Consider the following 17,257-nt stretch of genomic DNA (forward strand, 5'->3'; position numbering starts at 1 on the left):
GCTCCATCCGTAACTGTAATACCTTGACATTTAACAACAAATTGTTTACCACTACTGCCACCACAGGGAGCTTCAGTTTAACCCCCCAGATGGTCTAATTTGATTTTACTGAATATTAGGGCAGGGAAAAAAAACAAAAATCGAAATGCAGGCCGTGGAATCATTCACACCTGGGTTTGAGTCCTGGCTTACTGCTCACGCCCTGGGTGTCCTTGAGCCTGTCACTCAAGCTCTCTCAGCCTCTGTTTCCTCATCTGGAAAAAGTAAATACTAAGAGGCTGCCCCTGCAGGGCTTCTGACAGAATAAAATGGGGTAATAAATGGTAAGAGCCTGGCACATAATTAAAGTTCAATAAAAATTAGCTATGAATATAATACTACAGGCCTTCTAATCAAGTTCTTTTTATAGGTACGGAAACTGAGGCCCTGAGATTTGGAAATGACTTCCCCAGGGTCACACTGCTGATCACTGGCAGGGCCCAGAGAGCCAGGTCTCTAGACTCCCAGGCCCAGTTCCAGGTCTGCTAGTTACCGCGTGCAACGCGTAGTGCCCAGGGTCTGTCTGGAGCTGAGGACCCTGCCACTAGAACCCGGGGAGGCCGACTGCTCCCTCTGGAAGTGGAGCGGGCAGGGGGGCTGCGGGTCGAAGGACAGGGTAGACGTGCCTGTGAAGGGTTTGAACTTGTTTTCCAGGTCAAACTGCTGCTTTCCCAGAACTCCAAGGTCTACTTTCAGGTCAGGGCAAATTGCATATTCTTCGATTGTCTTGCTGATTTGGAAAATCTTATCAGTTACTGCTTCTGGAGCAGGACCTGGAAATCAATTAGCAAATAGTGGGTCACTTTGTGCAGCTGACATGTAAATACAAACCCCCCCACAAAACTCATGCATTGCTCTCCACTGGCACAGCTGCCATTCATCTCACCATTCAGGCAGCAAAGTACCAGGGTTTTCTGAAAGAAAATATCATGTTAAGGACTGTTGGTGCCTGGCTCCTCATAGTCAGTCACAGCAGAATGAGAAGCATTTCATTTCCACCCAAAGGAAACAAAGAACCCCCACCAGAACCAGGACCCTGGCCTCCCAAGACATTGATTATTGGTTTATCCTACTGAACATAAAACTGACCATCCTCAAAATGACAGCAAACTCACCTCCATTGGAAATATTGAATTTGATTCCAAAATCTCCATTGGGCCCTCCAGGGTTGTGGCTGGCTGTCAGGATGATCCCACCAATGGCTTTGATCTTTCTAATGATGCAGGATACAGCAGGGGTGGAGAGGATTCCATTCTGTCCGATAACCAAGCGCCCGATCTAGAAGAAATCCGGAACACACACTCTCACATCAGTAAGTCCAGAGCTCCTGCCCAGAAACACCAGTGCAACAGGCCGACGAACCAAGAGAGAGCCTATCGGACCAGGAAAGATGTTCTTGAGTGAATATTTACAGCTTGGGTGGTTATTAGTATTTTGAAGAAGAATATTATTATTGTTGATGAATAATATTATTACTGAAGCAGAATCATTACTATTGAAGAAAGCCAGTCCTTCAGATAGTTTTTTGGGGACTTGGCAGTTTTAGAATAGTGTATGATCCGGGCCGGGGGGTGGGGGGTGGGGTAAGACTCTGGCAAGAAAACATAAGAATGTGCCAAACAGTCTTTCCAGACCGGGTTCATAATTTGTATACTCTGAAAAAGTGTGAGAAAACCCACATTTTTATCCCATATCTCTCAAAGATGGTATTAGCACAGCTCCTAGCTCTTCCTTTACTAAAATGATAGTAATTTATATCTGTTTCAACGTGACCCATATTGGACAAAAAAAAAAAAAAGAGTTCTGTCAGTTTGACATACTTGGAGAAGACGTGACTTTATAAAAAGATTTATAAAGTCAGGAGTTTGTGCCCTCCCTCCATTCCCCCTTTGAGAGAAGAAAGGGACAGGGATGTTTTTAAATTTTCTATTTGTTATTTCCTTTTGCCCCACCAGAGATCAATATGGTCGAAGAAATGACTTGATAGTAGAAGATGGGTTTCTCGTGGTGAACATGCCAGCAAGATCCCCGGACTCCACTGGAAAGTTTTTCTGGGACTATCACCTTTGCCACCCTCCCAGAGGTCACTGCCTTATAATTCCCCTCCTCCAATACCACCGCCTCCCAGGAAGCAGCTGGCTCAGTTTCAACCACCTCTTGGCTCATATGTCTGTCTCTGAACAATTTTTGTTCTACTAATATTTTGGGTACATTCTGCCTCCCTCAGGAAGTGGTCACGACCAGGGCAGGAGCTGCGAATCGGCTCCTTTCGACATCAGTATCATGGTCATTCCCGGGGGGAGAGAGCTTCCTGCAGCCCACGGCCCTTTCAGTTCATCCTCACGATGGCCCCTCCCCCTGCGCAGGTGAGGGTGCTGGGGTCGAAGCTGTCAGGGTGCTGCTGCCCGTTTGCTCATGCTTACTCCCATCTGTCAGCAAGAACAACAAGTCATTACGGCAAGGTGCCGTGGTGGACACGGGGGCAGAGGACATGACAAGGTCACAGGGCCTCTAGCTGCAACGGCTGGGAAAAGCATTGAGACTCCCTGCCTCAGTACAGTGGGAACGGAAACACCTCACACTTCCAGCAGTTTCAGGTGTGGTTCTGATGAGAATAAAAGTCTGTGGTTGAGGAGTTCCATAATTTCAATAGGAGAGGCTTAGAGATGGCAACTCAATCAGCGGAGTGGCTGGTGGAGTCATCTGGAAACTGTATTTGCACATCGAGCATACTGATTCTTATTTAGGTTTTGTATGCATTCGGTGTGGAAGGGGAAACTGATCAGTGAGAATTAAGCTATGCCACCCAAATCAGCCCTTAATTCTACCATTCCTCATGGTGGTATCTGCAGTCAGTAATGGTCCAAGACTGAGGGCACTGTTGGGGGGGAGAGGGGGAGGCGTAAAAAGGGAGGTGGGGAGAGAGAAGGGGAGCTGAGCTAATAGAAGCAAGGGAAATCCCTAGTAGCTTCTTTCTCTTCGGCCCAAGAAGACGTAGAGCTGGCCAAATATCCCTTCCAGAGCAGACTCTTCCCCGTGAATCACCCTCAGGAATATGAATCCTCAACTTCATACTGGGGAGGTATTATTCTAACAGCCTCCTTCCTTCAAGAAGTCTGAAGCATTGTGACAGCTCCTGACTCTAGTTTCCCGGGCTTCTCTCCAGCCTGCATCTCCGTGCTCCACACTGGCTGAATCGATCCCACCTCCTCAGACCCACCCAGTTCATCTTTCTTTTTTCTTTTTTTTTTTTTGGTGGTACGTGCCCCTTGTGGGAACCGAACCCAGGACTCTCTGGTCCGCAGGCCGACACTCAACCACTGAGTCAAACTGGCCAGGGCTAGTTCATCTTTCTAAACTACAGTCTGTGTCCCTCCTCTACTCACAAATCTTCCCTGTGCCATATGACCCAGAAATTCTGCCTTTAGGTACAGACACAAAAGAAAGTAGACTCAAACAAATAATATATACACTGTATTCATAACAGCATTATACACAGTAGCCAAAGGTGGAAACAACCCAAGCATCCATCAACAGATAAATGGATAAACAACATGCAGTATATACAGACAATGGACTATTACTCAGTCTGAAAAAGAAATGAGACTCTGATACATGCTACAACATGGGTGAACCTTGAAAACATTATATTAAGTAAAATAAGCCAGACACAAAAGGACAGGTATTATATGATTCCACTTATACGAGATAGGCAAATTCATAGACAAAAGTAAAACAGGGGTTGCCAGGGGCTGGGGAGGGTGGGGGTGGGGGGAAAGAATGGGGAGTTATTATTTAGTGGGTGTAGAGTTTTAGATGGAATGATGAAAGAGTTCTGGGAAGGGATAATAATGATAGCTGCAGAACACTGTGACTGTAATTAATACCACTGAATTGTGCACTTAAAAACGGTTAAAATGATACATTTTGTTATATATACTTTGCCACAAAAAAATTGAAATTAAGGGGGGAAAAAAGACAAATCTTTCTCTGGCTCTCGAGTGTCTACCAACTTAGAGATACTCTCTCGGCCGGACACTGAGTCCCCCTTCCAGCACCCCTTCCCCCTGCTCCTCCCCCCTGCATCACTCACACTGCCAAGCTGGACACTCACTGTCCGCCAGATATCTTATAGGCAAACACGACAGAGAGAAAACTTACATGTTCCTTTTCATTGAAAACAGGGCCTGGTGTTTTCTTATGTTTCACAAAAAAACAAGACCCACTGTCTTTGCCTTGCTAGTCATTCATGGACACGGGTTCAAGTCTCATTTCTAAATGTAACTCTAAGTTTAAAGCTCTGGGGATCGATCGTATGAGATACCTGTATTATAAATGAGCCCCGCCCCATATTTTATTTTGTACATTAAAATTTCCTGTAACTGTATATAGCTTATTCAAACAAAAACAAAGAGAAACTTCTAACAAAGGTCAGTTGTATTCTATAATCCATAAGTACATAATATAAACGTATACTAAAGAGAAAAAAAAATGAAAGTATCTCCACTTAGCTCACTAGGCTGAAAAGTCACCCAGAGAACTGGCTCGTGGGTGGCGTGGGTATTGACAAAGGTGAGGGAGGAACCTTGACTTCTACCAAAATCTGTTGTAGAAGATTATCTTTCTCTTAGATTTCCTTCCTAGGGTCCTGCCCGCAATCAAAGGGATGCTAAAATACTTAGAATTTAGGATATGTTAGAAAAAGAAGAAATCAAACTATGTAGGATTTTAGAGTCTTTACCAGATTAAAGTGTTTTAAGTAATCCAGTTGGTCAGCATGACTGCTTTCAAGGCATCACGATTTTTCATCAAGAACGCCCTTGCAAAGACTTGAAAATACTGCCTGAGCTCTGCCACGGCTCTAACAAATAGGCAGTTACCAAATTCAGTCAATTATTATCACTTCTATGTACAATTTAGCAAAGCTTCAGACTGTGAAACTGAGAACGTCTATAGGGTCTGCCTGAGTTACACATTCCTGTCACCCCGTCCACACCCTTCAGCTCCACACAGAAATGAAATGAAGCCAAATAGATCACAGCAAAGGGGACAGCGTACCAGACACACTCAACAATCCCGATGTACGCGGAGAAATGATGTTCCATTCATTCTCTCTCAAAAGACTAAAAGCATCTTAATACTGTTCCCTTTGCAGCTCTCCTCAAAGGTGAAATTTACAGGATGTCACATTTTATCTTTAAAATGTGTACGTGTCATAATAATTTCATATTTGAGTGCTTTATCAGCAATTTTTACATGATAGGCATTCTGATTCTGAAACTAGGTATAAAAGGAAACTTCGCATTATAAGCAATGGGCTCTACAAACATGTTAAAGTTTAATTTGGTCGTGTGTGGGTTTCTTTTTTTAATTTGGCTTTTGCCATCACACCTGCTTGGCATATGATTAAAATAGACTGAAAATGAACGCCTGACACATTTGATGGCAATGCTCAATTTTATGCTCCCAGAAACAGAATCATGTCCAGAAAGGAAATACAAAAGATTTTCTAAATTTACGAGTATGAAAAGACTGTGTGCTACAAATTATTGCTAAGTGTAATCTAAAACACTGGAAGTATATTTTTTGGTTTCACAGAGGAATTTGCAGGGCAAAAACAGCAAAGTCCTGATGCCCACTTTCCTATAAATCAGTAGGACTGTGCAAATTGTTAGATTATCAAGATCAATGCTTTCTGCTGCAAGACCCCTTCTGATTTGGTTAATTCGGCCAATACAGTTTTTCACGATGCAAAGCGTCAGCAGAGCCTCCTTCTATTACAGCCTTCCAGGAGTTATTATCTCTACCCTGCTGCACAAATTCACCGCGCACAGGGCTTCTTTGTACCCAAGGTCATTACAAGCAGGTTCCCCTGGAACAGGTCCTCTTGGAAGGCTCACACCTAACATTTTCCAACCCTCTCCTGGTATTTCTGCATGGCTACCAGGACTCATAAACAACACCATGCCCTGGCTTTTGTTTTCCTGTTTGACAAGTGACTGAACTTCAACAAGGAAGCCATTGAAAGAAAACACCCCCCCCCCCTACTCATTAGAGCCTTCTTATAAGGACAGAGTGCCCTCGAAACGAGTTAGAATGTAGATAAGACAGCTTCAGGCTGGGGGGAGGGTGCGCTTCAAATGTCTGAAGAGCAGCAGGTACTGGTCCGAGCAATATGTACAGAGTACAACACATAAGAAATGGAACTTGCATCCCTACGTCCCGATGCAACACGTGATTTCAGCAGTATTTTCACAACCGCCCATCTCTGAAGTCACAATGAAACTTAACTAGATGTTAGTAGGACTGAGGTGCACAGCACAAACGCATCTTTGTACGTTGGCATATTTCTGCACAACTAAGAGGTTACCTGGAGAGCCAGAAGCGCAACAACACTTATCGGATACCAACCCCGTTGGCGGCTGCCATCTGCACTATCGTTTCTATTGCCGATTTATTAAAATACCGCCCGTCTCCACCAACCACCAGTGAGGATCCCTGGCGATCCTTTAGGTCTACGGAAAAGAATATGCTCTGGATAAAATTTTCCAGGTAGCTTGGCTTTGCCTCGAAACAATAGGTTGTCTTCCGTAGTCCACTAGTTCCTGGTTTCTGGTCGTGGTAGGGAGCTGTAGCAAACGTCAACAGAGGGAGAGGACCTTCTTCCATTCTCCTGTATTTCCCCGAGATCCATTCATCAAAATCACTCATCTTGCATTCCCGCCCCTTGGCTCACTGAGGATATCCAGAGAGGAGAGTCCCCCAAACGTTCCTCCCAGGCTGAAGCTGCAGCAGTGTCTGAATCACGAAAATAGCCGTCTTGTCTGGACCATGCTCTCCGGGGGAAGCTGGCTTCATTCCCTGTTGTCGTCGCCCCTTGTGAAAAGTTCAGGGCTCCCCACCCACCCACACCCACACACAAAGCAGATCTTCAAAGTTGTTTTGATGAGGACACTTCTGCCCACATAACCAAGCCAAATACCCTTCAATTATTTTTGCCTCCTGTCCCGTTGGGGTGGAGATAGCTCGGAAGGGCGCTGCACGGTTAGCTGACTTCAGTTACAGACACCAGATGGCTGCCAGACTCCGCTCTCCGAGCCCAGCACGACGGAGCCAGTGCAGACCCAGGAAGCAGGCTGGTGAACAGGACACCCTGGTGCAGCTCCCGCTGCTCGGGACACCCCTTCAACCAGAGTCTCTCTAGGCGGTCATCGCTGAGAAGGCCATCTGAAGCTAAAGCTGTCCCTGCCACGAGCAAGTTAAAGGTCAATCTTAAAATGGAAGTAAGGGATCTCAGTGACCTCTGGTTTTCTTACATCACCATCATTTTGATACGTAAGTGATTTTTACTTCCCACATGCAATTCCAGTTCGAAGGGGGGAAACAAATCATTTGACAGGATACATTTTATTTATTGACCACCAAGGATTTAATAAAATAGTATTCAGTTCTAGAAGAACAGACACTTACAAATACTCCATAAATGACCAACAGCCTGGTCCTTCCCGTGAACTTATGGAAGAGTGGGCAAAAAGATGCACCTAATCCTTGGAAATGTAAGCGGGGGGCGGGGAGGGGGGTGTTCAAGAGCATGAGGTTTGAGCAAGTTATTATTTGTAAAAATGCTGTGAACGTAAGATTACATTTTGTGCTTTAATCTTCTCAGTTTCAAATAGATTTGACTTTATTTTTAATATGTTCTTATTGATTTTTTTTTTTTAAGAGAAAGAAGGGGGAGAGAGATAGGAACATCAATGTGAGAGAGAAACATTGACTGGCTGCTTCCCGCATGCCCCCACTGGGGATCGAGCCTGCAACCTGGGCATGTGCCCTGACTGGGAATCCAACCGGGACCTCTCCGTCCATGGGACACCAATGCTCAATCCACTGAGCCACACTGGCCGAGCTAGACTTGACTTTTAAGAGAACATTCTTAGTGAAGCAGTTTACGTCCTTTGCATTTGAAGAACCTACAATGTTTTGAAACATACTGCCTGAATACATTTGATATCCAACCCCATTTGACCCCTGAGATTTTACTAACAATCTACTTAAGTGCCTGCATGTTTGTTTGTTTTTTTATCTGACTCAGCAGAAGTTGTCCATGAAGCTCCACCGTCAAGGCTCTGGTGGACTTGCTAAGGATGCTTAAAAAGTAAACCAGGACGAGTTGTACCACATGTTCAGAGAGTCTGACGTGCACTGAGGCATCAAGGTTTTCAAGAAAAAAGTAAATAATCTGTTGACAAATGGAATCTGAGTGTTTTCCAAATCTCCAGCAAGGTCCGAAGGCAAACCAGCACCCAGAGCAGCAGGCCTCCCCTCTGAGGCAGGAACGCCCCTGTGTCTGGGTCTGCTCTGAGCAAGACCCGCAGAACCAACAGCCCCACGAGCAGACAGCAGCTACCGGCCGGGGAGCCCGTTCCCCTTCCAGTGACAAATGAGGCTGGCCCATGTGCAGGGAAGACCTCGAGTCATAACATTTAAACAATTCACAAGACACAGCTATTTAGTTGAAAACCAGTTGGCTAAAAGACAATGACTTTTCATAGCTTATTTTTACTTCTCATTATAGTTTTTAAAACTAAAACTCCTGAGAAATTAATTTATGAAGTAAGCTTACACACCCACTGTTTTTCAACATACTACAATGCTTTTTTTTTTTTTCCTTAATTCATATTTTTTAAGTTCGGTGCCAAAGCTTCCTCTGGTTTTAGACAGGCTTGCAAATTCGGGCAGCATATGCATCTTAACATATAAGAGATCCAGATTCATGGAATATCAACCCAATAATCTTTTCATTGGGAATAACAGAGCAGCCAACCACATAATTGGTAGTTTTCTTAGTGAGGTCTGGAAATCTCAGGGCTGACCCAGGGAGACTTGGCCACCAGGGTGCGCCGCTGCCCCCGCTCCACGTGTCCGCTGCCGGTGGTCTGCGCTGCCCTCGCGACGCCCTTTGCAAAGCCAGAACGAGAGGGACGTTGTGTTGGGCTTCACCCCCTCACATTTATTTATCTTATTTATAGTTTGTGGTGAATTGATGCCATAAGAAGAGAAATTATAAAGAATCAAAGTGTAAATATGCGAATTCAAAATACATATTAAGCACAGAAATATACTCATAAGGGGTCCTTTGCAGTGTGAGATCCAACAGCGGACCTTGTTTCAAAGGATGGCAAACGCCTGCTTCGTTTCCTGGGAGACCAGCTCACATCGGACACTCGGACACCTCTGCGCATCGGCGTGTGTTCGTGTGAACTGAAATTTGTTTCTAAAATTAGTTTTTCACACAGTAACTGTTGTCAAGCTACACTTTTCTAGAACTAAGCCTACTCTTGGGCCTAGTGCCAGTTTCTAATTCTCTGAAAATGGACTGATACAGAAAGTCTTCCAAATGTAAATATGCCGATTCTTAAAGATTAAAAAATATATATTTCTAAGGCAGGTATTGCAAACTTAATAGTGCTGGTGCTATTCCAGTCTTAACTTTCCAAATACTTGATATGCCACCTTGGAGTTCATTATTTGTGTGCCTCTTTATTTCAAGATGTTTAAATGCACCTCCCCAATTGGTCATCTTCGTATTTAAAAACATACTAAACACAAGTGGCAATAGATAGCACTGAGTGTTCATTGAGAAGTCATATATGTCTACGGAGAGAGGTCACCAGGTAAAAGCAGGGTCCCCTCTTGGATGGGAATGTCTGCTGGGCACATGGACATGGCTACTTCCCTGCGCGTGAGCCAGTGAGGCCAGGCCCGGCCCGGGGAAGAGCCCATCTCTCCTGGTCCTGCACAGGTGGGTGCACACCCAGCAATCTAAGTGCCCACCAAATCTCAGACTCCAAGGAAAGAGGTCTGTACCCCCAAACCGCAACGTTTTCAGCAACGACATATGTCTGCCGTGATGTTGGTCAATATGCAAAACCAGACCAAAAACAGACACAACCCTTGCCCTAGAAAAGCTTCTATTCTAAAAATGGGCCCGAGTCATAATTTTATGGGCACTAAAGTACTCAACCCCATATAAAAATATTACCAGAAACAGCGATGTTAGATGGACTGTGAAGTGTGGTAAAAAAAAAGGACAGGCATGAAAAACATTAAGCTTCCTAGGACGCTCAGACCAAGTGGGGCAGCGATTAAGAAACTCATTTGTCTGAGCTCGCCGGCAAAGGTTGAACTTCATCTTCAGGAACGTTACTGTCGAGCATAGCGAGCCCAATTTGGCCTAATGAATTCGCCTGCCTTGCCAGTACTCCTTCACAATGACACAAATTACATGCAAACCATATGGGGGATGTAAGGATCACTCCCTTCAGACAAGGAACTTTCACACTGGTCTCGGGTCCAATCAATTTCACAACGGCAGAGTTATGAACCCCTTCGCGCCCGGCCTCGCAGACTCCGGCTCCCTTTCTGATCAGCAACGAGGCCTTCCTAGTAGAGCAGAGCAGAAACTGTAGACTTGCCAAACCTCTATCCTCCCTCCCTCCCTCCCTCCCTCCCTCCCTCCCTCCCTCCCTGCCTCTGTCCCTCCCTCCCTCCCTCCCTCCCTCCCTGCCTCTGTCCCTCCTTCCCTCCCTTCCTCCCTTCCTACCTTCCTCCCTTCCTCCCTTCCTTCCTTCCTTCCTTCCCATCAATATTTACTGGGTGGCTAACCACTGTGTCCCAGGGCTCATGCAAGGGCTGAACCCAGGGCCTAACTAGATTCACCTCTTCATACCAAGAGTTCTTCTTTAGCAAACAGGGGTGGGCACAGAGGGTGGAACCGCCAACCCTGCCTCTAGGTGCAGGCTCTGGAAAGAAAGCTACCAACTGGGCCAAAAGCAGCAGGGATCATCGGACCCGAGGCCCTGAGCTTGTGACTGGTGGCAGGTGCCTGCCCCTGACTGCTTGGGGTGCTTGACCCCAGTCACAGGTCACATGGCAGGGAAAATCATTCATTTCTCCAGTAAGTAAGTGCGTGTTAAATGCCAGCCCCAGGGTAGGCACTGCAGGACAAGGTGAAGGCCACGGGGTTAGGAGCCAGGCAGCCAGGGTTCAACCCCTTGGCCCTAAAATGTAGGACAGGCGTAATCTGAGCACGTTACTCAGCTGAACCGAGCCTACGCCACGCAGACCTCTCGAGGTCGTTCTGAATCGGGAAACGTGTGAGCACAGGCAGCACCGTGTCTGGCACGTGGCACGTTGTCAGTGACTGTGACCGCCTCACCCTCCTACTTCTCGGTCTCTTCGCCTCCAGTGTGGGAGTCAGTACTGGCTCCAGGGGGTTTTTGTGAAATGACCTCCCTGGATGTCTATGGAAGCCTCTGCGAACCACAAAAGGATGTAATAATATAAAAAAAAAAAAAATTCACATTCGGGGGAGGGGGAGCGGTGGGAATAGAATATAAGGTGGACGGACCTTGGTTCCTAAAGTTGTAGCAGAGAGGAGCCGTCGCAGCGCGGTGGCGCTGGCACTGTCCCGAGGTGGTGGACAGGGCCACGGCTCCCGAGACGGTGAGGCGGGAGGAACGGCAGGGGTAGGAATGACGGAGTCTCATGAACCACACTGGAGTTTATTTTGCAGGCACTGCAAGCTATGGAAAGTTTTCAGCAGAAGGAATATAAACTCGTGTATTTTTTGGAAAGTTGAGTGTCTCTGGTGGTGCACTGAATAGCTTGGAGTAGGAGAGACTGGAAAAAGATTGACCAAGCCTTGCAAAAAGGACCCTTCCCTCACCCAGTCCGTGCGACCCGTCCAGAGCGGCTCCTCCGCGTCCTCGGGCCAGCTGCGCCCTGTGGGTCGCCTTCTGCTCTAACAGGAAGACACTTCCAGACGTCCCTCGTCCCTCTTTCCTCTGACCCCGTCTCCACGCAGCGTCTTCACTCATTCTCTCTGTTCTCGGAAAACTGCCCCACCCCACCCTGTGGGAGTAGATCCCTGGGGCCACGGGGCCACTGCAGGACCCCGACGCCAGACGGTGATCCCCAGGGTGGACACCTAACCAGCGCTGGATCCTTCCTGTTTTCTCTCCGAGCACTGAGGACACACAGTGTTAGTTCTAAACGGGGGAGACGAGAAAACCCAGGAGCTGTGGGACAAGGAGCTGTGTCACGAGACTCCACAGAGCTGCGACTGACGGCCGGACGGTACATGAGAATCCAGGTGAGCGGTGCAGGGTCCAGCTCTGGACCGTCCAGTCACCTCTCAGAGTCGTGGGCCTGATGTACAGGAAGAACTGGAAAAGAATTCAGAAGAGATTCAAGTGGAAAAGAAGTCAGGTGACCCTCCTCCGAGCGCAGCGCTGGCAGGTTCTTGAGACATGAGAACTAGGAAATGCAGCTCAAGACTCCCCGCTGGTGCCGTGCTGGACTGGGGTGGTCTGTCCCCAGGTCTCCGTGCTGGACTGGGGTGGTCCACACCCAGGTCTCCATGCTGGACTGGGGTGGTCCACACCCAGGTCTCCGTGCTGGACTGGGGTGGTCCACACCCAGGTCTCCGTGTTGGACTGGGGTGGTCTGTCCCCAAATCTCCGTGCTGGGCTGGGGTGGTCTGTCCCCAGGTCTCCGTGCTGGGCTGGGGTGGTCTGTCCCCAGGTCTCCGTGCTGGACTGGGGTGGTCCACACCCAGGTCTCCGTGCTGGACTGGGGTGGTCCATCCCCAGGTCTCCGTGCTGGACTGGGGTGGTCCACACCCAGGTCTTCGTGCTGGACTGGGGTGGTCCGTCCCCAGGTCTCCGTGCTGGACTGGGGTGGTCCACACCCAGGTCTCCGTGCTGGACTGGGGTGGTCCATCCCCAGGTCTCCGTGCTGGACTGGGGTGGTCCACACCCGGGTCTCCGTGCTGGACTGGGGTGGTCCACACCCGGGTCTCCGTGCTGGACTGGGGTGGTCCACACCCGGGTCTCCGTGCTGGACTGGGGTGGTCCACACCCGGGTCTCCGTGCTGGACTGGGGTGGTCCACACCCAGGTTACCGGCCAACATGCACCTCAGCCAGCTGGCCATGTCACCTCAATTCAGTTGGGAAGATAACTCCTAATTGCTAGGGCGAGAGAATGGCTTGGAAGTGGGCATTTTTTTTTTTTTTTTTTTATCCTCACCCGAGGACATTTTTCCACTTTTTGTTCAGGTAGAGTGGGAGGGAGAGAGAGGAACAGAGAGAGAGAGAGAAACATCGATGTGAAAGGGACACATCGAGTGGCTGCCACCCGCACAACCGACCAGGGCCGGGGACAAACTGCAACCGAGGTACATGCCCTTAGCGGGAACCGAACCCGGGTCTCTTGGGACCGCAGGCCGACGATCTAACCGCTGAGCCAAACCGGCCAGGGCAGAAGTGGGCATTTTTAAACATAGAAATATTTAGAATTAAGTACATACCAGATGAAGTAAATCAAACTCATAGTATACAGAAAAAAATAAATGAAACTTATTAATATTAATATTTTTGCAGTAAGTTTAGAAGAAAATGTGTATATAGTTGGTACTTTAAGTACATTAGTGCATCTGGGATATTAGTTTAACAGATTAGCCTTGTGAATCCAATTTATAATGTGTAGTTGAGTAATTTATTTTGACTTATGATTTTAAGTTTAAGGGGGTAAGAGAATTTTGTCAAAATTATAAACACTAATGGAACATTCAAGAAAATTTTGAATGTACCATATTTATGTTTAAATCATCAAATGAAGACAGTTCACTGTAATATTTCAGGGACCAGAGTCACAGGCTTGGAAGCCCAGCTCTGCCAGTCACTAGCTGTGTGACCTCACACAAGTTACTTAACCTCTCTGTGCTTCTACTGCCTCATCTCTAAAGTGAGGAGATAACAGCCCCCCCCCCCCCCGCAGCCATGACTGAATGAGGTAAGATACAGGAAGTTCCGAACCCCGGGCTGGTAGAGGTGCTCCACACAAGTATCTGCTGTTATCGTTATTAGGTTATATGAGAACAGCTTGAATACTTTCAAAGTTTGGCTTGTTAGACAAAGAACTTAAAAAGTAAATAAACATATTTGACTTATAAGCTCAAAATATTTATAGGAGTTTGAGTAAATGAATTTATAACCAAGATCTCTCTCTCACTCCCCCTCACCCTCCTCTCTCTCTCTCTCTCTCTCTCTCACACACACACACACACACACACACACACACACTCCCTACCAAGTTATAGTGACAAGTGCGTCAGTCAGCAAAGAGGAAAACGAAGCAGATGTCCTGAGGTAAACAGGAGAGACAGAGTAGCTGCCTGGGTTCCTCCCATCTCAGGCTCTGGTGAGCCCAGTTATGTAATCCACCACTGGCTTTCAAGAGACAACCCTCCAGCCGTATGGTGCAATCCTCTTGGTGGCTCACTGTAGTCAGACTGGGTTTCTGTCTCCGCCACTGTGTTGAGCCGGGCTCTGCAGGGCTGGCTCCCGTCTGCCAGCTCCGAGTTCGGCTTCCCCTGCTGCTATCCCACCCCGGCGAGAAGAGGAAGAGAAGAGACCCCTTCCCCTTCTCCTCCCAACAACCTCAGTCAACAGCAAGGAGACAGGCAGGAGCACCTTTCATTAGTTGGGTGGCCTTGGCCAAAGTGCTTAACCTCTCGGCGGCCCCATTTTCTCATCTTTAAAATGGGGATTGAAAATAGGACCAACTTAGACTCATTTTGGTGACTATTTCACAGGGCGTACAAATATCAAATCATCATATTGTACACCTAAAACCAATAGGATGATATATGTAAATTATACTCCAATTTTTTAAAAATGCATCTCCTAAAGAGAGTTAAAAGATAGCACACACTGCATAGGTTAGTTGTGTAAAGACACGACGGGTAACAGATGCAAGGAGCATCGCCCTGGCTGGTTCGAGGCCCTGTGAGCCCTAGTAAGTGTTAGCTTGTATTACTGCCCTGAATCAACTTGAGAAGTGTAACTGTGTTTCATACCTATTTATGGGTGTACGCATTTTAATAGAGTTAGGAAATGTTCTTTAAAGAAAAGGAGAAATTACAGTCGTCTATAAAGAAGGTACAAGGCCAGAAGAATTACAAGGGCCAGATGGCTTAGAGCTGTACAGAAACCCAGGTTCAAAAAGACTCCTAAAGTGTATTTTGAAGTTAAAAACAAAACAGCTGCCTCAGAGCACGTACGTCCTCTGGCAGCCGTCAGTCTGCTGTCCATCTGTGTCTCCACCCGCGTACCTGACAGTTACGGTATACACAGACTTACTGCACTCGGTGCACCGGGCCCTGTGCACCACGGGGAGATCACAGACTCAAGCTGTCAAGGAACTCGGTCTAAAGGAGAAATAGGTAAGCCAATAAATAATTTAAAAATGGAGTTAAATGTGCTAACCTGCACCCTGGGCCAGTGTGGCTCAGTTAGTTGAGCATCGTCCCAGGCACTGAAAGGTTGTTTGTTCAATTACCAGTCAGGGCACATACCCAGGTTGCAGGTTCGATCCTTGGTCCGGGTGCATACGAGAGGCAAATGATCAATGTTTTTCTCTCACAGAGATGCTTCTTTCTCTCTGTTCCTTTCCCTTCCTCTCTCTAAAATCAATAAAAACATTTTTTTAAGTGCTAACCCGTGAGCTTGCAAAGGACCTATGAGTGCTGAGGACATGGAGAAGTTATGGAAGGCAACCCCCTTGCCACAAATGCCATGCTGCATGTATGGTTAAATCTAGAAACAATCTCACTAATTTGTTATTACACAACAAACCTATGTAGTGGGTACCATTTTCTTTTTGTAACTCTTTATAAGACATACATTTTTAAAATTAAGGTATAATTCACAAATATCATTCTATTAACACTTATTAATCCCTTTCATACATAATGCACACGTAAGGAAGACTCCTGTTTTATTAGAAATTACCAATATTCAACCATTTTGACCTATAAAAACAGCAATTTATATAGTTGATATAAAATTTTTATATATTTTATCTTATTTCCTTTTGGAACATCCTCAAGGAAATTTCCCTCTTCTGGCTATTACCAAGAACTATGTATTAAAATCCCCTGGTAAAAACGGGTCTATCTCAAGAATTGCTTTATTTTCAAATCATTCATGGTTCTATGTTTCCCTCTTGTGGTAGAAAAGGGAAAAACAAGTAAGCGCTCCCACAGCCCCACAAGGGGGCGCACTAACTGGCTCCAGCAGCGTTGCACAAGGCTAGGGGGCCCCATTCACCTGGAGCACAATGTGAATCATGCTCCCTGGACTTTTGTTGCAGTGGTTGGCCCTCTATCAAACAGACTCATAGATGCAGACAACAGAATGGTGGTTACCAGAGGGGAAGAGGTGGGGAAGACCAAGAAGGTAGAGAGGTGGTGAAATATATATGGTGGCAGCAGGAGTCTGGACTTCAGGTGATAAATGCACAATCGAGTATACAGATGTTGCATTATAAAGTTGTACACCTGAAATTTATATAATATTATTAACCTATGTTACTCCAATAAAATTAGTTAAATTTTTAAAAATTCTCCGCACACTGATAGAGCCTTAATATGTTATTGGACAATTACTGTGACCCAGTCCTGCTTATAAATAGCTTTTTAGGTTTGCTATTAAGTCTCCCTTCCCCTTGGGGTCATAAAATAATTCTGAGTCTGGGTCTTAGGCTGGCCCGTGTATAAAGCGAGCCTCAGGGGTTAAGGACCCCGGTGGTGGTAACTCATCACGAGGCCCTGCCGCCTCCTCCCTTCCTGCGGGGCAGGAGCTCAGACAGTTCTGTTTTAAAGTCTAAACCCGAGGGCTTACTTTCCACAATGGCCTCTTTGTTTGTCTGTGCTGCTCCCTCTGCACAGAATGTCTCCACTTCTTCCTGGTTTCCTTTTCATTATCCTTCAGGACTTGGCTCAAATGCATCTCCCCTGGAAGCTTCCTCTGACCACCTACCTCTCCACGGGCTCCAAATGACACCCCAGGAGGCGCCTATCACACTCTACTGTAGCGGCCCCTGGAAGAGGAGCGCCACAGGGAGCAGAGACTGTGCGTGCCCTGTGTACGCCCCCCGTGCGCGCACGACACAGAGCAACGAGCAGATGCTCAGCAATGTTGGAGGGATGTGCCCCTCAAATACTGATCAGGAGCAGTTGCTGGAGCAAGCTGACCCAAGCAACTATTTATTGGAACAGACACTCTGGCTAGTACTTAAGCTACTCAGGGACAAGTCTACTTATTTGGGGGCTGGCTGCTGTGTTCTTTTGAGATGAGACTACTGAGTATCAGG

At 46.8% G+C, this 17,257-nt stretch overlaps 1 protein-coding gene across 2 annotated transcripts in view; it reads right to left on the reverse strand.

The window, feature by feature from the left end:
- Positions 1–17,257, reverse strand: part of PGM1 (phosphoglucomutase 1) — a 54,526-nt gene that overhangs the window by 26,369 nt on the left and 10,900 nt on the right. The window contains exons 1-3 of one of the 2 annotated variants that reach the window (XM_036256863.1): positions 6,451–6,983; positions 1,155–1,317; positions 666–812 (exon numbers count right to left, since the gene is read on the reverse strand). In XM_036256863.1, coding sequence (XP_036112756.1) covers positions 666–812; positions 1,155–1,317; positions 6,451–6,750 — 610 coding nt within the window. In that variant the 5' untranslated portion in view covers positions 6,751–6,983. Of the gene's footprint in view, positions 1–665; positions 813–1,154; positions 1,318–6,450; positions 6,984–17,257 lie in introns of those variants that run through there. The other variant, XM_036256864.1, reaches the window with a different exon arrangement.

The sequence above is a fragment of the Molossus molossus genome, unplaced genomic scaffold (genome assembly GCF_014108415.1).
Source record: "Molossus molossus isolate mMolMol1 unplaced genomic scaffold, mMolMol1.p scaffold_m16_p_12, whole genome shotgun sequence".
Taxonomy (NCBI): domain Eukaryota; kingdom Metazoa; phylum Chordata; class Mammalia; order Chiroptera; family Molossidae; genus Molossus; species Molossus molossus.